This window comes from Myotis lucifugus, unplaced genomic scaffold (assembly GCF_000147115.1).
Source record: "Myotis lucifugus unplaced genomic scaffold, Myoluc2.0 scaffold_229, whole genome shotgun sequence".
NCBI lineage: Eukaryota > Metazoa > Chordata > Mammalia > Chiroptera > Vespertilionidae > Myotis > Myotis lucifugus.
In genome coordinates this window covers 862900-887488 of record NW_005871277.1, presented here as the reverse complement: position 1 = coordinate 887488, position 24589 = coordinate 862900, and the positions used below count along the sequence as shown (strand labels likewise).

The 24589-nt window shown below is 45.5% G+C and overlaps 2 protein-coding genes across 6 annotated transcripts in view; both read right to left on the bottom strand.

The window, feature by feature from the left end:
- Positions 1-305: 305 nt before the first annotated feature.
- Positions 306-6217, bottom strand: VWA5A (von Willebrand factor A domain containing 5A). The gene is made up of 9 exons (XM_023762037.1): positions 6146-6217; positions 5825-6027; positions 5293-5515; positions 5013-5185; positions 4369-4483; positions 1861-2030; positions 1525-1613; positions 955-1099; positions 306-499 (listed from the first exon to the last, which is right to left on the bottom strand). Exons 1-9 carry the CDS (start codon positions 6189-6191, stop codon positions 389-391), a joined length of 1275 nt encoding a protein of 424 aa, XP_023617805.1. The 5' UTR covers positions 6192-6217; the 3' UTR covers positions 306-388.
- Positions 6218-11690: 5473 nt separating this feature from the next.
- Positions 11691-24589, bottom strand: part of LOC102438544 (von Willebrand factor A domain-containing protein 5A) — a 24387-nt gene continuing 11488 nt past the window's right edge. For 2 of the 5 annotated variants that reach the window (XM_023762033.1, XM_023762034.1), the window contains exons 12-19: positions 23335-23467; positions 22139-22303; positions 21793-21893; positions 21135-21511; positions 18434-18583; positions 15505-15626; positions 12526-12652; positions 11691-12020 (exon numbers count right to left, since the gene is read on the bottom strand). In XM_023762033.1, the coding sequence (XP_023617801.1) occupies positions 11941-12020; positions 12526-12652; positions 15505-15626; positions 18434-18583; positions 21135-21511; positions 21793-21893; positions 22139-22303; positions 23335-23467 (1255 nt within the window). In that variant the 3' untranslated portion in view covers positions 11691-11940. Of the gene's footprint in view, positions 12021-12525; positions 12653-15504; positions 15627-18433; positions 18584-21134; positions 21512-21792; positions 21894-22138; positions 22304-22625; positions 22719-23334; positions 23468-24589 lie in introns of those variants that run through there. The other 3 variants (XM_014463945.2, XM_023762035.1, XM_023762036.1) reach the window with 3 other exon arrangements.

Genomic DNA, 24589 nt, shown 5'->3' with positions numbered 1-24589 from the left:
TACACATGTGAAAATGAATATGTATATATGCATATAGAGGTGCACACACAAGTGTGTGTATGCAAAAATATACATGTATAAGAATACAAGGATATTCATAAAAGCATTATTTTAAACAGCTAAATGGAAGTCCATCAGCAGTAGAATCAATCAATAAATTATGGTTTAGCCATCCTGTGGAGTACTATACCCCAGTGAAAATTAACTATGATTCCATGCAAAATATGGGTGACTATATACTGTTGGGGGAAAGAAGCAAAATACATAGAATAAAAACTGTGTAACATTAACTTTTATTCAAAAAGAAGCCGAAATAACCCCACAGTATTCCTGTCCATCCTTACTTGTCAGCACTGGAACCACAAGGCCCTAGATTACATGTGGTCAGTCACCCAGAAACACACACATTGTCTGCATACCTGTGCCTATGCCCATTGCTTTTCACTTCTCTAATGACACTGAATGTGTCGGTCACTTCTCCATCTGTGAAGACAAAAAGCTGAACACAGAAGACATTGGTCAAGTCTCTATGAAGTTCACGTTTTCTTTTTTTAAGTTCATTTTTAAAATACCGCAATTTGCCCTTGAAAAACTCGACTATTTCATGCCGGAGACACTGATGCCTCTTCGGACACGTGTGAAATCCCTATGGGCCACTGTCACTTGCATCAGGTTTTCACATGGTTTTGGGCATTTTCCTCACCCTCCCAGTCTCACCTCAGGCCTCTGTGGCATTCCACAAGAGAGCTTCCACCTCCACAGTTCGGAGCATGGAGCTAAGGAAGAGGGTTTCTATGAAATCCCTTTTGTGTTTTCCCCTTTACTACATGACAGACAACTCTGAAATGCACACCCAGTTGGGACAATCCTACAATGAAACTCAGGGCTATACATTCTGGAACCGAAGTTGAGTTCTCTCTCCCCCCTTTCTGTGAGCTCTGTTCCTATTCTTACCTGGAGAGGGTGGCCTGAGATGGAAGTTCTACTGTAAATGGCCTTGAGTGGTTCCAAGATTTCTGTGCCCCCGAGGTCAGCGTCCATACTCTTAACTCTCTTCAGGGCCTGCTCCATGGTATCCTGAGTGTACTTCACGCTCTCCCTGAGTAAAGCAAACACATGCAGGGACATAGCTAGCTGACACTGCCCAGTATCACATCCCCCGCATTGAGATCCCCACCACTATAAACAACCTCACCTGAACTCCCCAGTGTCAAGGTCAACTCTACCGTAACCCCTTTAACAATATAGTCCTTTCTTTAGAGCAGCGGTTCTCAATCTGTGGGTCGCGACCCCTTTGGGGGTCGAACGACCCTTTCACAGGGGTCGCCTAAGACCATCCTGCATATCAGATATTTACATTATGATTCATAACAGTAGCAACATTACAGTTATGAAGTAGCAACGAAAATAATTTTATGGTTGGGAGTAAAAACATGAGGAACTGTTTTAAAGAGCCAGAAGGTTGAGAACCGCTGCTCTAGAGGATCTTTTTTTGAATTCTCTGTAGCCTTTCTAGAAACTTACGGAAAGAAGGACTCAAAGGACGATCCAAATCCAAAGATGTTGAAATAACAGCCTACAGGCAAACTCTTCAGCAGCCAAATCAGTGTTTCCTGAAGGAAGAGTGTATGGGGAGCGAGTGAGAGAGGACCCTTGAAGACACACAGACCCTCCCCATCTAACTCCTGCGGGTGTGGGCCTTCACCCAGAGCGCGCCTCCCAGTCTTATAGTCCTCGCAGTGGTCACGTGAGCTGCAGTGCAGCTGGAAACACTGATCCAGATGACCCAGATGGACTCTAATTTAATCCCGGAGACTCACCCTTACTTGAGCACATGAGCAGAAAAAGAACTAGTCTTACCTTGGCTGCCTGTATGCGCAGCTGAGATGGATTCTGATTATTCATGGGACAATGCATACTTCCCGAGCGGTCCATGAGGAAGACGAATTCTCCACATGCAGTTGATGACTGAGCCTCTGGGATATTCGGGTAGAAACTCACCATCGCAGATGGATCTCCCATCAAAGAATCTACTCAGAAAGAATAAGGACACCATGAGATGAAAAGGAACTAAAAACATACATACTGTTGTGGGAGTACTTCTTGGGCACACAAGGGGGAGCTCGCCCAAAGGGAAGGACAAAACCAGGCAAATAATGTACAAAGACAGAGCTCAGAGCTTCAGGGAACAGGAGCTGGAGCAAACCTGGCTGAGGCTGGGACCCCCTCTAACAGGTTTAGCCTGGACGGCCTGCCCTGAGCAGGGGGGCGGTTGGGAAGGGGATGAGGGGGGCAGGAATGGTTAAACGAGTGAAGGCAAATTAAGGAGTTCCAATTTGTGAGCTGGAGTGTGAAGTTACCTTGGCCAAACGTCAACAATGAGATAAGAAAAATGGCCTATTGAAGATCAACTATAGCTACATATCTTTAAAGCAGTGGTAGCTATGAAAGTAAGAGCCTAAACCAAGACATTGTGTTTGACTATGATTGTCCCCAAGGATGCGTCATTCCACCAAAGTGGGAAATGCTTCAGAAGTGTCAATATCTTTCCAGTGACGCTTCATGATCTCTGTAGTCCAGGGCCATGGCAGCTCAGGGAGGCCCGAGACAGCGGGCCCTGACATGTGTTACACCAGTACAGTTAAAAGAAGAAGTACAGCCCTGACCGGTTTGGCTCAGTGGATAGAGCGTTGGCCTGCGGACTGAAGGGTCCCAGGTTCGATTCCGGTCAAGGGCATGTGCCTTGGTTGTGGGCACATCCCCAGTGGGGTGTGGGCAGGAGGCAGCTGATCGATGTTTCTAGCTCTCTATCTCTCTCCCTTCCTCTCTGTAAAAAATCAATAAAATATATATTTTTTTTTAAAAAAGAAGAAGAAGAAGTACACAGCCCAGCCCTTGTGGCCTGGTGTTTGAGCAGCGACTTAGGAACCAGGAGGTCATGGTTCACTTCCTAATGAGGGCACATGCCCCTGTCATAGACTCGATTTCCAGTAGGTGTGTAGGGGGCAGCAGATTAATGATTATGCTCATCATTGATGTTTCTCTCTCTGTCTCTCTCTCTCTCTGTCTCTCCCTTCCTCTCTTTGAAATCAATAAAAACAAATAAACAAAAAAAAATAAAATAACAGGAAAAGTAGATATATACTAAGGAAAACTTGGAAAATAAGATAAATTAAAGAAATTTAAAAACTAAACCTAGTAAGAAACTAAACTTAGGCTTAGAAATTAAGAAACTAGGTTAAGATTAAAAAAAAACAAAAACCCTGAAGATGGATAAGGGTGATATTTACAACATGGTGAATGTACTTAAGGCAACAGAGCTATATCGTTAAAAATAATTAAAATGGTAAAATTTCCGTTATGTAAATTTTATACCAAAGTATTAGTTTTCTTTTTACTTAAAATTTATGTCAGATAAATTTTACCACAATTAAAAAAAGAACAAAGAACTCTAGGTGAGATTACAGGTTGGAATGATAAATCAATCAATAAAAGTTATTTATTAGGTAAAACAAAAAATTTAGAATGTAAAGTTAGTCTTAATCTAATCATAATTACTATGTGCATATTTCCTGTGGTTTTAAATGTTTTTCTTAATTGACAGGTTATTTTTTTATAGCAATCTGTTTGTATAACTTACTTTTCTTTAACTTAATCCTTGTTAGAAGGCTTTTTTTCTATATTATTTAAATCTGTCATCATATATGATTTTGGTAGCTGCATAATAACTCATCAAGTAATCCCAGCATAGTGAATTAAGTTACTGTGAGACATTTGATTATTTACTAATCTTTGATATTATGAAAATGGCCATTTTAGTGTATATTTTTACTTACATTTAAATCTATTTCCTTAGGTAAGATTCCAAAAATTGGAATCACTAAAATGAACGTTTCTTTTGACACATATCGCCAAATCTCTTCTCCAAAGTTTGATTCCAAATTATTTTTGCTTAAAGCAATCTGCAAGAGTGCCAAATTCACCTCACCTTTTAAAGCATGAGGTGTTCCCAGATTTGGAAATCCTTGATCATTTTAAAAGTGAAAAAGTCACATCATTTACTTTTATTTTACTTTTATTTTTACTTGTAGAGGCTGATCATTGTCCCATATTTTTAAACTAGCTGCATTTCCCTTGTAAACTTTTTTTTCATGTCCTTTGTCTAAGTACCTACTAATTCACCAAAATTTACATATAAGACATAGTCACATGATATTCAATATGGAACCATTTCTGCATGCCATAGTATAAACTAGTCCCCCCCCCTTTTTTTTTTACCCTTTACTGAATAGAAAAACAAAAAGTGAGGGTAATTTGAGGGTAATTCAACGACCTTAGGCGGTAACTACAAAGGAAGAAGCAACATACCGGGCTTTGCTGCGGGCACCCCCATCTCCACAGCCACGCTGGGGGTATGCACCTCACTGTAGTAAACCAGGAGCTCCACATCTCGATCAAATTTGTGTCCGTCAGCCAAGGAGATCTGAGTTGGGAGCAAGCAAAGAAGCCATGTTAGAACCATCGTGCCTCTGCCTAGGGCTGAGGTCAGAGCTGAGGTCAGAGCTGAGGGCTACCGGCTCCTTCCATATGTAAACAGAGCCAGGAGCAAGGGCGAGAACAGGCAGGAGGCTCTGGAGATGAAATAAGGATAAAGAAGGGGCCCAGCCCTAGCCAGTTTGGCTCAGTGGATAGAGCGTTGGCCTGGGGACTGAAAGGTCCCGGGTTCGATTCCCAGTCAGGGCACATGCCTGGGTTGTGGACTTGATCCCCAGTAGGGGGCGTGTAGGAGGCACCCGATCAATGATTCTCCCTCATCATTGATGTTCCTATCTCTCTGTCCCTCTCCTTTCCTCTCTGAAATCAATAAAAATATATTAAAAAAAAGAAGGGGCCCAGTGCGATTCCCCCCGGGGTTAACAGGGGAAAGTTAGCGATATTTAGGAGATGGAGGGAGGTAGATCAGGACCCAAAAACAGGGGTGCTGGCAACCACAGCGTGTGCTCACTAATTACCTGAGCAGAAGTCTTATCGTCAAGGTACTCAATAGGATTCACGGGGGAGCTGCACTGGACACTCTTGATGGCATGCTGGGAGCTGACGGTGGCAGCCAGGCTGAGTGTGTAAGGCACGTCCTTCGAAGGGACTGCAGGATTCTTCATTTGAAGGCCACTGCCCTCAGACCCTCCTATGGAAAGTGAGCTCAGTGGTGTGTCCCCTCCCCACAATGTTTAGCCCCCCGACAACCCTGAGGGGGGTCTTCCCCGTGAGTATTTGAAGGAAGAGTCTACTCACTGGAGAGTTGGTAGCGAGGGTTCAGGATAGCGGGGAGCACATAGCGCAGGGCCCCGTCGGCCTCCAGAGGCAGCTCCTGCACGTACTTCAGGGTGAGTGCCGCCTTCGACCCGGGGGGCAGGTTCCCCACGTTACAAGAGAAGATGTCGCCAGCCTGATCGTCCTCCTCCAACAAGAAGGCTTGGTGGCCCTGGCTGATGGCATTCTCGTAATTGGTGCGGGCCTAAGGAGGACAAGGGAAGACGGGTGACATGACATGAGAGGGGACATGCTTGAGGAGGAGACGAGTGGCACAGGAAGCAAAGACTGGTGGGGTGAGCCTGTGATGGGTCTTGCCAAGTTCACAGCCAAACCCTGAGTGCCTTCGATGGGTGTTTCCCTCCAATGGTTTTAGGAAAGTTACCGGTTAGAGGGGAGTAGAGAACAAAGCATTCGACATCAACATTTCTGGGCAGTTGCATTTGATAGGGACCCTAAAGAGCATGCATTATGGGCATAAAAAGGGAGGAAGGAATACAGTCATCCCTCATACCTCGGACTTCTCCTGCAATTCTGCCACAATTTTCTTCCCATCCACCACGGCCTCGAAGCTGTGGACAGCTGAGTCTTCGTCCATGGGGAAAACAAAGAAGGCCTCCAACGGATCTTTCCCCTCATTCTCATAGTTCAAGGTAGCAGATACACCAGCCACAAACTCTCGAATGGACAAGGTCACCGAGATGCTCTTCAGTGGCACTAGAGATAGACCAGAGTTCAAGAGGTCACCAACCTTCACAGAAGGCCTCCGGCTGACCAGGCATCGTGCGAGGTGCCAAAGGTCCAATGGCAAATCAGAGTCACGAGTCAGGCTTACCCGGCTCCTTTTGGCGGGTTAGCAGGCCGCAGGGAGGGGACACCATGGTGACACAGGGTTACTGTGGAAAAGACACATCATGAATGGAGCGCCATGGTGGGGATTACCTATCCAAACACCAATACCGATGGGCTTCTCTCTGGCATCAACATCTATTCAGAGGGTTAATGGGGGACCCAGGAAGGAGAAAGAAGTGGAACAGAAGGGGATAAAGGTGTCCATAGCAAGGCTCCTTCTAAATGCCAGACCCTGGTGGAAAGCTAGACAGGAAACCTCAACGAAGGCTGGTTCAAGCGCCAGGTCCACTTTTTTCGGAAGTGTTTTTATTATACCACTTTTTAGGTATATTCAGTGAATGTAATGAACGCCTCTGAACCTCAGTATTTCTAAAATGAAAATCATATGTCTATGCACAGATGAATGAAGATAGATGAAGTCCTAGGAATGGGGCCTGGCCCATATGATGATAGACATGAGTGCTGTTCTTGTCGCTGTTGTTAAATAGACCGGGGCTGTTACTCTTGTAGGTGGCCGTTAGACAGACCTGAGCAGAGCAAGGAGGATGGGCCAGATGCAGAAGGTCACCAGGGCGGAAGGCCCCAGTCCTAGCCATGGACATGTGTAGGGTAGGACCTCGTCCTCGGAATGACCTTTCCTCCCCTCGCATACCCTGGTCATTGGGGTTTAGACCCCTGACCTTTCCTCCCCGGAGAGAACATCTAGGCTTCAGGTGTATTTCATTCAGTTTCAGGCCCAGAAAAGCAGCCAAACCCGGCAAGCAGCACCATGGCTGACCTCGGGACCAGCTGCACTGAATAATAACCCCCCTGCCCTGACACTGATCAATCCATCAGTGGAGACCACAACCCTGAAAGGACACACCTGGAAAGCTGCGGAATATTCTATTCGGATCCGCCCCTGGGATCGCCCCTAAAACCCTTATATAAGAGAGAACCAGGCCCACGCTCCCTCCAGGGAGCCAGCCCCTGCCTTTCCCTTCCTCTTCCGTTCCTCATCCCTCCAGACGCATCACCTTGAACTTCCTTCCTTCCAAGGCCCCGAGGGCCTCTCCTTTGCCTCCATCCCATGTTTCCTAAGCCCGTTTCTCCTGGGAACTACTGCTACCTCTGTGCTTTCCCAAATAAATGTTATCTTACAGGTTGAGTCTCGGCCCTGCACATAAGACGTTGCCTGATCCAAAATGGACTTCTGCAACTTAGATCATGTACCTTGTGACTTTTCTTTTGGGGCTCATTATTGAAACCTGTTTGTTCTCTCTGTCCAGGCGATTACTATATCATATATCCAACATGCCCTCTATTTTAAATCAAAACATGTCTTCCAAATTTTATTATAATCTCAGACAACCATTTCATGTGATATACCAAAAAATATTATGTCCATGGGTTATAATTTATGTTACACTTTTTAAAAAAAAATAAAGTATGTTTTTATTGATTTAAGAGAAGAAGGGAGAGGGAGATAGAAACATCAATGATGAGAGAGAATCACTAATCAGTTGCCGCCTGCACGCCCCCTACTGGGGATCGAGCCTCTCCCTCTCCCTCTCCTTCCCCCTCTCCCCTCTGACGTCAATAAAAGTATATTAAAAAAAAAATAGATTAAAACAAACAAACACCACACCCTTCTCCAAGCCAGAGCAATGGCTGTGTTGCTCACCCAGCTGATTGCAGTGGTTTCTGATACACCAGGCCCCCATACCTACAAATCAGCGCCAATACAGCAGGCTTGTTGTTTTGTGTCTGTTTTTATTTTCAGGGATTGGGTAAAAACAGATGGTGGCAAAAAGGCTCACACTGGCTAAACCACAGAGGCGGTCCAGGCTGAGGGGAGAGGAACGCAGGCTCAGCGAGAGGGTTTCCATGCTCACATCTGATGGGGATCTTTCTCGGGTCCCACAGGCTGGGGCTGGGCTAGGAAAGAGTTTCTAGGAACCCAGCAGGGAGCTTACCGCCTGAGAAGGACAAGGATAGAGGGGTATAACAGCTGGAGAAACCGGAGGGCTACCCAATCTGTAAGGGTGGGCAGTACTCACAAAGGGCGGCTTTCCGGTGAAGAGACAGAGGGAGCAGTGGCTGAGTGTCTCCTGCAAAGAAACAGGCTTGTCTCCAGACTCTAACCCAGAACAAATCCCTCCCAGGGGAGGTTTGCTCTTCTGCAGCCTCACCCCCACCCTTCCCAGGACAACCTATGCTGAGTCAGAACTCCTTCCCCCTCCCTCCCCAGGGCACTTGAGAATTGCAGCCAGCAACAGGGAGCAGGCTGTCCGCAGCAGCTGATGGGACTCCAAGGTGAATCCGAGGCTGGGAGAAGGGAGGGAAGGGCGGGTCAGTGCCTCAGGTGCCAGGAATCCAGGCGCTGCCCTGGGCGAGGGGGGCGCTGGTGGCGCAGGGACCACATAAGGGCCAGTGGAGAACCCCGGGTGGGCCACAGGCCATGGGGGTGCAGAGCAAGGCTGGGATAGAGACCTGGAGTGGCCATGCCAGTTTGGCTAAGTGAATAGAGCATCAGCCTGCAGATTAAAGGGTTTGGGGTCCCGTTCCCGGTCAGGGTTCAGGCAGGGTTGTGGACTCCATCCGCAGGAGGGGACATGCACGAGGAAGCTGATCAATGATTCTCATCATTGATGTTTCTCTTTCTCCCTTCCTCCCTCCCTCCCTCTCTCCCTCCCTTTCCCTTTCTCTGTGAAATCAATAAAAAATATATATTTAAAAGAAAAAGAAACCAGGAGTGATTTAAATTTTAAATTTTCCGTCCCAGAGTTTTGGCATCCAGGGAGTCACAGAAGGTATCTGAACTTGCCCCTTGAATTTCTATATAGAAGGGTTTAGGGGCTGCAGTATGATTTGGATGGGGGGGCGGGGGGAGGTTTGAAGCTCCATTTCACCACATAAATTTACATCAAATGGAGGAGCTATGAATTGTCTGCATGAAGGGGAGGGGGAGAGGGAGGTAAAGTGAAAGAGAAAGTAGAGAGAGGGGCCTTGAGATGATTAGATGACAATTCCCACTTCCAGCCCCACAAGATGCCCCCAACCTCCCACCTGCTGCACCTGCACCCCCTCCCCCCCTAGCCGCCACCCCAAACCCCCATCACACACCAGGACTAACTCCTGTACCCCTCGGGCTTGCAGCTAAAACGGACCCGAGCAGAGCTGGAGGTGGGAGAGGCAGGCAGCTGGCACCGGTCTCAGCCCCCGTTAGCGGGGACACCCCTCCCCACCCCCCCACCCCCACCCCCCCAGCGCTCAGTAGCGGGCCACCAACCTGCTGGGCATCCAAGCCTCTGAGTCACTCCCATAAACACCCTCAGCCAAAAGTTCAGGAAAGACCCGCCCACGCCTAGGGACCTGAGATAAAGTGGCGACTCTGTAAGTAAGGGATCGAGGGAAATTCCTGCACACGAAGTCTAACTCTCTCTTAAACTCTCACAATATCTCTGAGCAACAAACTCGAACTCTTTAATACCCGCTGAAATACATCAGGAAAAGAACTGGCATAAGAAATCAGAACACTTCATTTAAACTCTGGTTTCGCTGTACTCGTTTACGTAATTTATACAACATTTTTCATTGACATAGTTTCATTCGCTAGGAAATAAAAGTCATAATGATCATAATTACAACATGAACAACAAATACACTCTAGTACTATAGTGAAGTGTCTGCAAGCTGCATTTCAACAAGCCCTCCGCAGGTCACAGGCAGCCACCAGCAAACTGGGAAGAAAGTCCTTGAGAGATGGTCTCACTGGGAAACGCGGGCACGTTCCTAACACCAGTTCACTCAGAAGTTTCAGGGAACTCTGGTCTAGGCCATCCTTTACCTGAGCGAATAGACAGTGAGGCCTTGCTCAGAAGTCTTGAGGGTTCAAGGGGAAAGTCAGAACCCAGTTCTAACGTCATCATTTACTTTTACAGATGGAGACACTAACCTCTGAGGGAATCAATCATTTGTTTATCTTCACATAACTATGTAAGGGTAGGGCCAGGGTTCTCATAGTGGTTTTCTGACTAGAGCCCTAGGAAATCAGCTTGCAACAGAAGATAAGGGGACAGGACACCATATGAACAGGGGAGGTATCAGTAAAGTTGGGAGGGTACTAGATGGTTTGGCTCAGTGGATAGAGCATCGGCCTGCAGACTGAAGGGTTCCAGGTTCGAGTCAAGGGCATACGCCCGGGTTGCGGGCTTGATCCCCAGTAGGGAGCATGCAGGTGTCAGCCGATGAATGATTCGCTCTCATCACTGATGTTTCTATCTCTCTCTCCCTCTCCCTTCCTCTCTGAAATCAGTAAATATATATTTTAAAAAAAAGTTGGGAGGGAAAACAAGGGATGAGAAAACCCATGCAGATTCAATGAATAAATCTATAAAATACCAGAAACAACCAAGTGTCATTTTAATATTGATACAGCAGTATGTTAGGGAGCAACACATCCAATAGGGTCCCTTCCACTAGGATAGAGTGTGTGGGACTGCAAGGTCAGGCATGATCACTGGGAGCTCCTTTCTTTCTCTTGGGGTGAGTGGCCCAGGTTTTGGGTCTCAGGCAAAGCTGCCTTTAGCCCTGCTTTTTATAAAAGTATACTAGATCAGAGCCCGATTCAGAGGCCTCACGGGTCAGGCCAGGACGAAGGATCCCATGATGGCCCTCTTACTAAGATGCATCCTGATTAAGAAGAAACATCTGTCTCCCACAGCTACCACTCAACCCTTGGGCAGTATGAGGGGAGGCGGGAAGTATAAGCTAACAAGACCCAGGCAGAATCGACCAAGAAGGTCCCCAACAGTGCCAACCCTCACAGTGGACCCTTGAACCTCATGTGGAGGTTATGTGGATCCCAATGTTGGCTGTCAACCGCCCCTCCATCTCTTTATTCTACCTAAGAATAGAAAACTGGATAGCTTACCAGTCTTGTCCTCATAAGTCCCCAAAAGCAAGACTGATTAGACAACAAATAATGCAGAGAACTTTCCAATCCAGGCAATCCCTAACATCAACCCAGCAACCTGTAGCCTAGAGTCCACACCCCTTGTTTCTCATGTCCTCACTCTGAAAAACCCGGGAGGGACCTCACTGCCTCTGAACTCCTTCCAGGAAGAGAACAGGTCTGGGGCCATGATGCCTGGCTGAGGGCACATGCTGGGGAAAGGATGTCATATCTGGAGGGAACCTGGAACATGGAGTAAAGGTGGGGAGGGCATTGTTGACTTTTATTACAGGAAGCCGACAGGAGAGGCATACTGTCAGGGCCAGCCTGACAAGTTGAACCGGGCTGAGGTAGGGAGGTGGAAATTGAGAAAAAAAAGAAAGACAGGAGAGCGGGATTGGGAGGACTGCAGGTCCATCGAGGACCTGCAGTCAGTTTATTAACCACGCAATGCCTTTTATACACAAAACACTGAATAGGAGGTCTGTCAGGAGGAATGTATTCTTTGTTCCTCTTAATCTCTAAGGGAGGGACAGAGCAGAAGGACAAATTCTCTGTACAGCAAATCTCAGTAAATAGTTACAGACTTCTTGGTAAGCCATGAAAGGCTGTTCTCATTCTACAGAGGTTGCTCTCATTCTACTGATAACCGCCATCCAAACAAGTCTGGGAAAACTGTGTGGGTAAGGGTCCCAGCCTTGCTAGCCCCTTCAGGTGCAAGGACCATGTCAGCTTACACCCGGTCTCCAACAGTATACAAGACAAGATCACATTCTGGGAGAAGGAGGGGACAGGAGGGGACAGGAGCACGAAGGAGGCACGTGTGTTTCTGGTCGGGATCCTCAAGGTGCAAAGACGGCAGGATCCACCGATGACTTCAGAAAGCCCACAGCAGCTTTCACCAGCCCATCCGCGGCGGAGCCTGTGAGGAGAAAGCAAAAATGAGGGCTGAGGGACAACAGTGAGAGGAAGTGCCTTTCTCCCAGTCTCCCCTCAACCTCCTAGGTCATCTCCCCTGAGTCCTGCTTGTATCTTTGCTTAGCACCCCCACTTTTCTCATCACATCCCCCAGATTCCCTTTCCTGCCCTCTGGCCCCAGAGATATCCAGCAGCAGTGAGATAATAAACACTCAAAAAAGAAATGCCCCAAGTTCAGTCTCACACTCAGTATAGTACAGACAGAGTGAGAAGAATAAATGCCACTTCATGTCCCTTTTCCAACTCACACTCCCCATCGATGCTCCTTTTCCCTCTTGACACACCTCCCACTGCCCCCACTGGAGGACAGCACCCTCATCCTGCCCAGGAGAGAACTAGCTGGGAGACCGAAAAGGTCTAGACCAGGACAGCCTGGGGGCTCAATGTCCAGGAAGATGCAGAGCTTTCTAAGGAGGGAAGGAGCTGAGGGCTCAGGCTGGTGCTCCTACCTGCATGGCTGTGAATCCAGGCCACAGCTTTCCGTTCCAGAAGCTCCCACTCGCACTTCATGTCCTTATACTTGTCATGCAGCCAGATCACCGCCAGGACAGTGGCCCAGCCTGAGGAATCCACACTCTACAACAGAGACACGCCCCTGAAGCCTGCACTCCCTCCTCACCTACCAGGTCCCTCCCCCCACTCATTGCTACTAAATGAGGTGACCTGGTCTCCCTTAACCTGCTCTATGACTTGTAAGGCACAATGCCAGGCCCTAAACCTCAGGGCAACCATCCAGTGAGTCTTAAGGTAGAAATGTCTTCAATTTTTATTGCAGTGTAACCACCAGGACATTGTTTGAAATTCCTAAGACACCCCTAACGAGGATTAGCCAGCTATGACAAAACAACAAAACACACATGCATGGTGGCTTTCTATTTTTTCCAAAGCATCTTCATGTATGTGTTTTTATTTGAACCCTCACCAACACAAAAACATATTGAGGAATTACCAATAGCCACATGGTTTAAGAGAGAAAACTGATGCATATAAAAGTGAAATGATTTGCCCAAAGTGAGTCTTCTAGCACATGACGGAGCTGGGACTGGAGACCAAACATTCTGATTCAAGGTCACAGTGCTCATCCAGCTCAACAGAAAGTCGTCCATAGACCAGAAAAAGGTGAGTTTTCACCTGCGGGTCCCGATTCCAGATTTTAGAGACAATAGATTAAAATAAATTCTTTTATATCGTGAGGGTTAAAATTTGGAAACAGCTATCATGGCCTCTGAGTAGACTTGTTTCAGATCAAAATTCCCGGTTCCTTTCATTCTCCCTTAAGAGGACTTCTGTCAAAGCAGTAAGAATCCCGTGTTTGTTCTCCTAGTCTAGAAACAAACACAGTGATTTCTAAAATATATCTATTTAGATGGTCACATCTGGAGGTAAATGTACTTATAAAATTCCGTGACTCCAGCCCCAGATTGTATAATACATAAAGGTTTCCTGACAATCCTTTTGCCCTCAACTAATCATGTTTCAAATACGCTGATTGATAATAAGTTGATGGTCCTCTAAAATCTCGAATTTTCATGTGCAACCCCTGTCATTTGGCCTCTATTCTCTACCTGTATAGTTGAGAATTTAGCATGAAAAAGAGTGTTTATGCCAGGTTGTTGTTTTTTTTTTTAAGTTCAAGTCATTGTTCAGGTCTTTTGGGATCCTGATTTTCTTGTCTACTACGCCATCTCCCAGTTCTGTCACATACAAATAGGATCGTATTGGTCTATATCTTCACCTAAATACTCACTGAAAATATGGACCCCCAGAGAATCAGAGACTGGCGGATCTGCATATCTGTTTCATTTGAATAAATTCATTATTCAGTACCATGGGTTTCCAAGTAGTTTGTAACCAGTCCATATACTAATCATTAAGAAAAGCTCAAATTCCTTAATGAAATTCAGATACACCAGGGCTCTTCATTCTGTTCATTTATTGGCTAAGTTACCATGTCCAAGAAGAAAGTGTTAGTCTAACATGTCTTGTTCTCAATGAAACCGAGCTAGATCTTCATGATCCTTAATGTCCTCTTTGAATTGTCTATAAATTCATTATATTTGTTAATCAAATTAATAAATTATTTATAAATTACTTTTGTAATTGTCTGTTTTAGGAAAGTCTTTTCAATAGAGATATACTTTTAAGAATTCTAGCAGCCACATGTAAAAATAAAAAAGTACAATTATGTTATCAATAATATATTTTATTTAACCTGGTATATTTTAAAGTATTTTCAAAATATAGTTTTATTAAAAATATATAAATATAGATAGATAGATAGATATATTTAGTGATTTCAGAGAGAAAGGGAGAGGGAGAAAGAGACAGAAACATCAATGATGAGAGAGAATCATTGATTGATAGCCTTCTGCAGGCCCCCTACTGGGGATCTAGCCTGCAACCAGGGCATGTGACCTAACTGGGAATCAAACCCTGACCTCCTGGTGCATAGGTACACAGTCAACCACTTATATAACATATAATCCATATAAAATAACTAATATTTTACATTCCTTTTTATATCAAGTTTATAAAATCAGAATGCATTTCACAATTATAGCACATTTCAATTCAATTAAAAATGTACTTCCTCATTTGCATTGACCATATTTGAAGAGCTTGACAGTTACATCGAACTAGTAGATACTGTATTGCTGTTGTAATTATAGGATATCTGAGGTTTATTGAATCACCTTCCAGATTTGATAAATTCAAAACCACATTGCCTTCCAGGCTTTTGGCATTTGTCTTCTATTTCACAATATCTCGATTAGTAAGCTATCTTGAAATTCTAAGAAGTAATTTGTCCTCATCAGCAGACTTGAATCCATTTACAATAATTATATCATCCCTGTTTATACATCATATTCCTAACTTAGATTTTGCTAATTTCTGGACAGCTTCCTCATTAAGAAGAGGAGCAATAATGTGGGTTCGAAAGGTAGTCAGTCCTAGAATTGAACCCCACTCTGCCACTAACTAGTTAGGTAAACTTAGACTCATTATTATACTTCTCTGGGTTTCAGCTTCTTCATCTATAAACAGCAACATAAATAGGACTTACCTTTCTTCATTGTTGTGATGAAAAAATAAGATCATGAAAGTTAAGTGTGTAGCACAGTGTGTAACTGCTCAATGAACAGCTGTTATTATCACTAAGATGGATGGCAGAGAATCAGTCAAAGAAAAAGAGAATTTCTGCGTTCCCTTTGTCATCCATCATCTCCTACTGGCTGGACCATGAGGTCCTTGTTCCTTCTGTTCTAACCTACCCAGGAAATACCTTCAACCTCTATTTATTAGAGATTTACGTAGTGTATGATCTCCTATATTCTGCTTCCTCAGGTGAGTCATGATCCATCCAATTCTCTTTACTGACCCAACTTCTCAAAAATAGACAAACTCCTTTTTTCTTCCCCGAGTCTCACCTTGACAGGGAGTGCAGCCTGCATATCTCCCAAGCTCATACCCAGGACCACGGCCAGACCTTCATTCAGATCCCAGGAACCATCTGCCTTTTGGAGGGAAATCAGCTGTACAAGAGGATCATCTTCAAAGATTTTGGGGGAGAAAAAAAAAAAGAAAGAAGATGAGAAACTAGGAAGTTTAATTTGGCCCCTTGGCATACGTCAGGGAGGGAGTCTGAATCCAGAGAAAGGCTATAGTAGTGATGGCGAACCTTTTGAGCTCGGCTTGTCAGCATTTTGAAAAACCCTAACTTAACTCTGGTGCCGTGTCACATATAGAAATTTTTTGATATTTGCAACCATAGTAAAACAAAGACTTATATTTTTGATATTTATTTTATATATTTAAATGCCATATAACAAAGAAAAATCAACCAAAAAAATGAGATCACGTGTCACCTCTGACACGCGTGTCATAGGTTCGCCATCACTGGGCTATAGCAAGAGTGCAGATCCTACCAAGTTCCCCATCTCGGTCCTCACCCAGGTGACATGTATTTTCTCTGTGACAATGCGGGCCACCCCAGTGTTGTGCTGCCACTAGGAGAGATGCACTTAAAAATTCAGAAAGGAGAGGAAGATATGGGGCACTAAAGAACTCACATGATAGTGCTATTTAAAGTCTTATCCAGTCTTGTGGCAATGACCCTTAAAACGTTAGGTATATTAAAAAATTACAGATAATCCTAGCCGGTCTGGCTCAGTGGATAGAGCGTCATCCTGCGGACCGAAATGTCCCAGGTTTGTTTCTGATCAGGGGCATGTACCTCAGTTACAGGCTCCTTCCCGGCCTGGGCCCTGGTCAGGGCACATGCAGGAGGCAACCAATCGATGTGTTTCTCTCATACCAATATTTCTCTCTGTCTTTCCCTTTCTCTTCCCCTCTCTCTAAAATTCAATGGGAAAATATCCTTGGGTGAGGATTTAAAAACAAACATCTAGATAAATATAGCTTGAATTTTAATGATCAAAAATGTCAAAAGAGAGCAGGCATAAATAAAGGAAGCAGTTAGCAGTCTACCTCAAAGAGCAGTCTAGCTGTGGCCAGTGTGTCTCAATTGGATGAGCAACGTCCCATGCACTGGGAGGTCACGGGTTTGATTCCCAGTCAGGGCACATGATCGATGTTTCTCTCTCTCCCTCTCCCTTCCTCTCTAAGAATCAATAAAAACATGTTTAAAACGTAGTATAGTGTCCAATCCTGATGGTGTAAAAGCTGCTTGAAGACCACAGAATTTTCATAGAAAGCATCTCACATCTGGATAGCTATCCTATGGGATGATATACTCAGTGCAAATTAGAAATTAGTAGGCAAGAAAAACAGTTCTACTCTAATTGGAAAAAAACAACAACAACTAAGGTTCTGAATATCAGAAGTCTGCATTTGAATCTCAGGTCTGCCTGCACTCAAAATCTAATAGTTACTTAACCCACAGAAATCACAGCCTTCTCTGTAAACGGGAGACAATAAGGCCTGATGTGTGAGGAAAAACATCCAGGACCCAGAAAGGCGCTGAAATGGCTCCCAGCAAATAGTAGTTGCTGGGAACTTCTTCTCTCTACATTAGTAAGAGGCTCCATGAGAGAGGAAGCTCATTATAGTGGGGATATTGCTAGTGACTAGGTTTTAGGACAGCGCAGGAAACCAACACTACGGTGCACTGAGAACCTACTCCGTGGATAACATGAAGGAAGTTCTCATGAGGCGGTGCATGATAGTGCAGCGGAGGAAGCTAAGGCTCTAAAAAGTTACCTTGCCCGGCTGGTGTGGCTCAGTGGTTGAGCATCGACCTATGAACCATGAGGTCACAGTTCAATTTCCTGCCAGGGCACAGGCCTGGGGTTGAGAGCTCGATCCCCAGTAGGGGGTGTGTGGGAGGCAGCCGATCCATGATCCTCTCTCATTATGGATGTTTCTATCTCTCCCTCTCCCTTCCTCTCTGAAATCAATAAAAATATTTCTAAAAAGTAAAACAAATAAAAAGTTAACTAATTTTCTTAAGACCCCACAGTAACTGGTATTCAACAAGAGATCTGAATCTACCTTAGACCTCGAAGCCCTTTCTGTATTAGCAGCGTGAGAAGAATGCATAGAGAGAGAATAAGTGGCAAAGATGTTGGAACGATGAAACGATTGGACACCATAAACACCTGCTGCAAAACGGGAAGAGACTAGACGGAAGTTGCCTTTAAGCCTATTTTAGGTAACATGTACTTTGACTACCCAGGTGTTTGGGACACAAGGCAATGAAATGACCAAGGAACAGCTTGTAGTGACAGAAAGTCATCAGGAAGCATGAAAAAGGTCGGTCTTCACCCTAACCGGTTTGCCTCAGTGGATGGAGCGTGGGCCTGCGGACTGAAGGGTCCCAGGTTAGATTCCGGTCAAGGGCATGTACCTTGGTTGTGGGCACATCCCCACTAGGGAGTGTGCAGGAGGCAGCTGATCGATGTTTCTCTCTCATCGATGTTTCTGACTCTCTATCCCTCTCCCTTCCTCTCTGTAAAAAATCAATAAAATATATATATAAAAAAAAGGTCGGTCTTCAAACCCAACCTGTAAGAGAATGATTCATGCGGCTGGGGCCCAAACAGGCTGGCAGGAGGGTTCTGCAAGAGGAGGGCCCCTGTCAGTAGGCAAGGCGTGCGAGCTGATGAGATGGCAGAGGGGCTCATCCTGAACTCCACTGGGGCAGGCTTCAGTGTCCTGTGTTGTAGACTATGGAAGCGGGGCTTGGCCCTGACAAAAAGACTGGGAAATTTTACCCTCTGTCCTGACACTTCTCCAACCGATCACCTCCTGGGTAGAGAAAGCCACAAGACAGCAGAACACGGAGGATGAGCTCTTCAGTTCCCATAGATTAGGAAAGAGAGCTGAGGGTCGTCTCACCTGAATGGTTAGTTTCCAAGTCGGTCATGTCGATGGAAGAACCTTCCCGTGACATTTCACCGGAATCATAACAATCATCATACTGCTCCACGTCAGGCTGGTGTTTCACTGATATAGGACCACCACCACGCTTTAGAAATCTCTTCATTTCTATATGTGTGACAGACAAGCCGTAGTGAGAAAATATCCCTGGGAAGATGCTCACCTAGAGAATGCAGGCTCTTGTTAATTGTGAACCTATGGGGATCGTAACCATTCTTCGGGTAGGACATGCTCTGGTATGAGTTGGGCAGAGATGCGGAAGGATGGTAGGAGAATAGGGCTTTGTATGAGCTCAAAAAACACAATATAGCCATTGACACTGAGGCAACCTATGCTCTCTGCTGTAGGCAATGGGCCCTGATAATTTGAGACATATATATGCTCCTTTCTGTGTCAGCCTCAGTCATCATTTTTACTGTGCATTTTTTTCTTCTCCCAGGAGCCCAAATTCTGCAGCCTCCATGCCCTTCCAATGGTGTCCTGCTGACACATGACAATGATCTTTTCTGCATCTTTAGTTTCATTATCAGAGGCTTCCTTCAACCACTCATCTCAACTCAAAACTAATTTTTCTTCCTAGAAATCTTTTCTCCCTCTAGCCTTCTCAAATGGTGGTTGCTCCAGGTACCAGAACCCACGCATCCATGTTTGAGAGGTGAGGTAGGTGGGGTTGGCAACCTCTTCAGTCCAAATGGCCACATCCATAGCATGACTCTTCAGCTTCACCTAAATTACCTTCCAGGTGCTGTCAACCTCCAAATTCTTTGTCCATTTTCAACACCCACTGAAGTACCTGAAAACTAGATCAAAGACTTTCACTTCCTTGCAAAGTCTGCCATCATCTTTAGAGATTAAGCACCCATGTACATAACCTATCCAGCACCCTAATTCAAAGCTTCTTGTCCTCCTCAAATCAATTAAATGGCTTCAACCTCCACTCTACTCCAGCCACTCTCACCTAAGCCAAGATATCTGATTATCAAGCAGAATTGTTCCACCTGTAAAGAACTAATTGAAAAAAAAAACAAATACTTTAAAAATAGAATATCCAGAAATTCCAAACAAGATGGTGGTATAAATAAATGCAGTATCCTTGCCTCCTCCCACAACCACATCAAAATTACAACTAAAATACAGAACAACCATCCTTCAGAACTGCCTGAAGTCAAGCTCAATGGAAGTCCTAGAACTATGGAATTAAAGAAGAAGCCATATCCACACTGGTAGGAGGGATTGGTGCCACACCCATGTGGGGCAGATAAAAACTAGTGGGGATGTCTCAGCTATAGAGGTACCCCCTGAGGAGCCAGGGGTCCGAGCACCACACCAAGTCCCCAGCCCAGGGTTCCAGTGCTGGGAAGAAAAGTCCCCATAACTTCTGGTTATAAAAAACAGTGAGGGACGAGGCTGAGGGAGACAGAGGCTGCAGGAGTCCCAAGCAGTTCCTCCTAAAGAGTCCACATATGGACTAACTGGGACTCACTCCTCAGAGCTCCAGCATGGGGCAGCTATTTGAAAGGCACCTGAGACATACAGGGAGGTACTGAATGGCCTGGCATCACAGCAAGAGCTGGATGGGCAGCTTTCTTCCAGACAGAAGCACTGGTAGAGGCCATTGTTCCTTTGCTGAACCTTCCACCAAAGAGCCAGCAGGTGGCCACCATATCTGAGTCTCCATCAACCTGGATTAACACTGTTAGCCCCACCCTGGTGATTCCCGGAGGCCCTGTCCACACCAGCTGTTTCTAGTGGCTTTACCATCAGAATGGCCTGTCTTGGCTCATGCTTCATATTTTCCTAAAATCTCTCAAATAAGCAGTATCTGGCCTGGTACCTGTTGCCAAGTGACCCTGGGCCCGGCACTAGCCACAGCCAGCCTTGGTTTGTAGCTTGGCTTCTCTAGGCACCTCCAAGCTCAACACAAGTAGCAGCCATCTGCAGATCATTTTGTAGCTCATGCTGGGTGGCCCTGGGGCAAAACAAAGGCAGTGGCTGACCTTGGCCTGAATCTCCCAGGAGTCCCCAGAGCCAGTGTACCCAGTGGACAGCTTCAGACCATGTCAAAGCATCACCACCCCACCACCTCCACAAGCGTCGTACTCATGGGGTGGACTTAACAGGTACCCGAGCCCTGCTGAAGCAAGTTCTGTTCTGTGAGGTGGGTCGCTGCCTAGCTGATCCTCCATGGTGATCTCAGTCAGACCTTGCAGCTGATCGGCCCTTCAACATTCCTTGACAAAAGCACTGTCTCCCTGAGCATTTCTCTCTCCAGTTCTGGTTTACGTCTGAGACAGCCCAGCAATCAGCACCCATTTCCTAGCACTACCAGGTTGTTTGCCTGCCATTTGTGTAATCATTAACCAGTATCAATAGGATACCTCAGCTTCAGATTTAGGCAGTGTAACTACTCAATGCTTATATGCACTTTCTCTTTCATTTCCCTCATTTTTCCCCCCTTGGAGTGCTTTACATTTTCTTGCTAATGGTGTAATGTCTAGTTTTCTAGGACAGAAAAGTTTTACAACAGCCAGAGATCCTAGATGTGGAGAGACAAGGGGGGTAGGGAGGGAAGGACTTTTCATAAACATTTGCTTTAAATGATGTATCCAGGTATACAGGGCCCCTTATTTTATGTGAGTTTGATTAGAATAAAACTTACTTTTAAGTCTGGTCTGTGATTTCGGAGCAGAAGCACCAAACATCGGAGCAGAAGCACCAAACATCGGACCAGGAGCACTACCCATCCGAGGAGAACTACAACACACCCGAAAAAGAGCACCACTCGGCATACCAGGAGAACACATCATCATAGACTGAGCAAATAGCATTGGACTTGGAACGTCGCTGCGAGTCAGGGGTCCCTGAAGCGGCTTGTTGAGATCCTTGTTGATGGCAATGAAAGCCGTGTGGGAGCTTATGACGCCGCACTCCATGCTGATTTTCAGCACCTCCTTTTTGTCATTTGCTGGAGTCTCCTCGAAGCCCATGTCCTTGGTCTGGATGAAGGACTTGGCAGCCAGGCGATGAATGGTGAGGCTGACAGAAAAAAGATTCCTGTGACTCAGGGAGAAGCTCACCTGTGCCGCTACTCAGAGCCCTGACAGGCTAGGGATGCCGCAGGGAGGAACATAAAGATAGGGGTGGGATGAAATCTGAGGGGCCGGAAAAGGAAAAGTGATTTTAGGGAAATCATTGAGCCCGAAATGAAGAGCAGGAAACTGACCCCCAAGGATGGCAGAGACAAGAAGAAAGGGAAGGGGAGGGAAGGGAAGGAGAAAGAAAAGGAAGGAACTAGGAAAGAAAAATGGAAATCTTACTTGGCATCCGACTTGGGCTGTAGAGAAAACGCCACTTGATTCTCAAACTGCTTGCCCTGGAGGGTGTACTTGAGGCAAACTTTCCCTGTTGCCTCTGCTGGCTGAAAGGTAGAGAAGAGGAGACAGGATGGGAGGGAGAGATCACCCAGGGAGAGATGGCAGAATCGGGGCAGCTCCCCAACCCCACACATTTAAAGTTTCTGGCTAGAAACCAGGTAGTTCAGAAAACCGGAAGCTTGACATGATGGGGAGGGGAGGGAGGCTGACCCTGTCGGGCAAGCGTCCGGAGCAGAGCTCGGGGCAGTGGCGACTCTGGCTAGAGGAACAAGCAAGAATGGAATCTCACCGGCATCGTCCCAGTCAACTGGGCATAGACGATCAACCTCTGACCCCGGAAGATGACACTTGGTTCTGGGGAAAGCATTTTAGCAGACAGACCCGCAGGCAAATCCCAGCTCAGAGAAACATCCTCTACCACAGGCTGCAGAGAGCGCTTCAGGGCCCTGAGAGCCTGGCGGAGGGAAGAGAACAGAATAAACACCACAAGTACATAATGGCAACCATACCTACTCCTACCTGAGTGTTCATCATGCCCCAGGAGCTTGCAGCCCAACCCATGGTTGACCTACTCCCTAGTACTCCACTAGGAGATGGATGTTCTTTTCCTTTACACACGAGGAAGCTAAGGCAGAGACACGTAATAAATGTGTATAAAGTAACAGAGAAGTAGGCATTCGATAAGAAATGGCACCAACTGGGGAAGAGGAAAGCAGCACTATAACCAGAGGTGGAGGATGCCTCCTTGTGCTGACTCATCAAACGGAGTAGCAGTTTACCGCCTCTTCCACCTACAGACATACTACAGCTGTCCTTCTTGTTTCTGTGTGGGGTTTTCTTGTTTGTTTTTTGTTGTTGTTAATCCTCACCCAAGGATATTTTTCCATCCATCCTCAGAGAGAGTGGGAGAGAGGGAAAGACAGAGAGAAACATGGATGTAAGAGAAACACATTGATGGGTTGCTTCCTGTCTGAGCCCTGACCAGGGCCCAGCCCGGGCAGGAGCCTGCAACCAAGGTACATGCCCTTGATCGGAATGGGACCCGGGACTCTTTGGTCTGCAGGCCAAAGCTCTATCCACTGAGCCAAACTGGCTAGGGCCATCCTGCTTGTGTTCTTTGTGTCATTTGCATGGAGGAGAGACACCAGGACCCACCGGGCCCTAAAGCACACAAACTGGAATGCCAAGCTCAGCAGGCAAAATTCTTAAGTTTCTCTCCTTCTTGTTTTCAACACAAAGCCCTGACCTCTTCCACATTTTGTTGCTGGACTTCCAACTGCTGGGACTAGATGCCATTTCCCCAGAAACTACCGGGGCCCCGTTCACATAAAGACAAAAGTAGTCCCATTGAGTCTATAGCCCAAAGCCCTGGGAATATAAAGAAATGAATCCCAGAGGCAATAGTTTGCCTCAGCTCTTGCAGCAGGGTGCCCCCTGCCCCCACTCCCTCTGGACTGCCCCCCTGGACACAGGCCTGCCCCTCACCTTCGACTGCATCCTCTCATTGCCTGTGATAAATTCTGCGGCGCCCCCTGATGCCCGGGCAATGCCTTTTATGAGGCTGGTGGAGGCTCCTTCGCCAATACCAAATGAGAAACACCTGCGATTGTAAAACAGCCTGAAGTTAAAGACAGGGATGAAAGGGTGACATGATAACATCATGGTCAAAAAAACACATAAAAATACATGAAGAGATAGTGTACTAGTTAGTATACTTCTGAATAACATACGTTTTATAAAGAAATCATAATGATAACTAGAAAGTAGAGAACACCAATGGAAAATGACATATCCAAATTTAGGATTTAGTTATAGATATGTTTATAATTCTAGTTCTAAATACACATGTCAGAAAAAGAAGTCTAAAAGTCAACCATCTGAACATCCATCTCCAGATCTTGGGAAAAAAGCAGCCAAAAAACCCACAAATTTTAAAGAAAAGGAAGATAGGGGCAAATGTTATTGATACAGAAGACAATCATACAAAAGAGAGGATATACAAAAAGTGCTGTTTTTTGGAAAAGATTATTAAAATTGACAAACATGCCCGGCTTGTGTGGCTCAGTGGTTGAGCATCGACCATAAACCAAGAGGTCACTGGTTCAATTCCCAGCCAGGGATTCGGACTTGATCCCCAGTAGGGGGCATGCAGGGGGCAGCCGACAAATGATGTTTTTCTCTCTATATATCTCTATCCTTCTCCCTTCCTCTCTCTCTAAAAATCAATAAAAACATATTTAAAAAACTGACAAACATTTAGGGCAAGAAAAAAAGAGAAGGCACAAATAATCGGTGTCAGGAATAAAAAGGGAATACTAATTGATTCTATGAAACTTAATAACATCATCTGGCGACATTGTTGACACTTCATGCAGAGAAATTTGAAAACTTAGATAAAATATACAAACTCCCATAAGAATCAAGAACATATAAAAATATAAACAGTTCTATTTCAATAAAGAGATTTAAAAATCTTCCCACAGAAAAAAATCTCCTTGTAACATCTAGTAAACACGTAAGAAAATCTTTCCCATAATAGAAAAACAGGCAATTCTTCTCAGCTCATTATATGATACCCTGTAACATAGGTATTAAAACCCAACAAGAAAATTATTTAAAAAGGACATGCCAATATTTCTCATGAAAATATATTTTTCAATCCTAAACATTATTAGTCAACGGATAAAAAATATATGAAAATGTTACTAGAGCACACTAACTTGGTTTATTTCAGAAATGC

Bases quoted from the DNA above. Each gene is read 5' to 3' on its own strand.
- VWA5A (XM_023762037.1), bottom strand. From the start codon at position 6,191: ATGGTGTCCCCTCCCTGCGGCCTGCTAACCCGCCAAAAGGAGCCGG. The intron at 5,516-5,824 runs GTATGAGGGATG...TGTCCTCCTTAG, and splicing joins AATTGCAGGAGAAGTCCGAG to GCCCGCACCAATTACGAGAA. The intron at 1,614-1,860 runs GTAAGACTAGTT...CTCTTCCTTCAG, and splicing joins TGCGCATACAGGCAGCCAAG to GAAACACTGATTTGGCTGCT.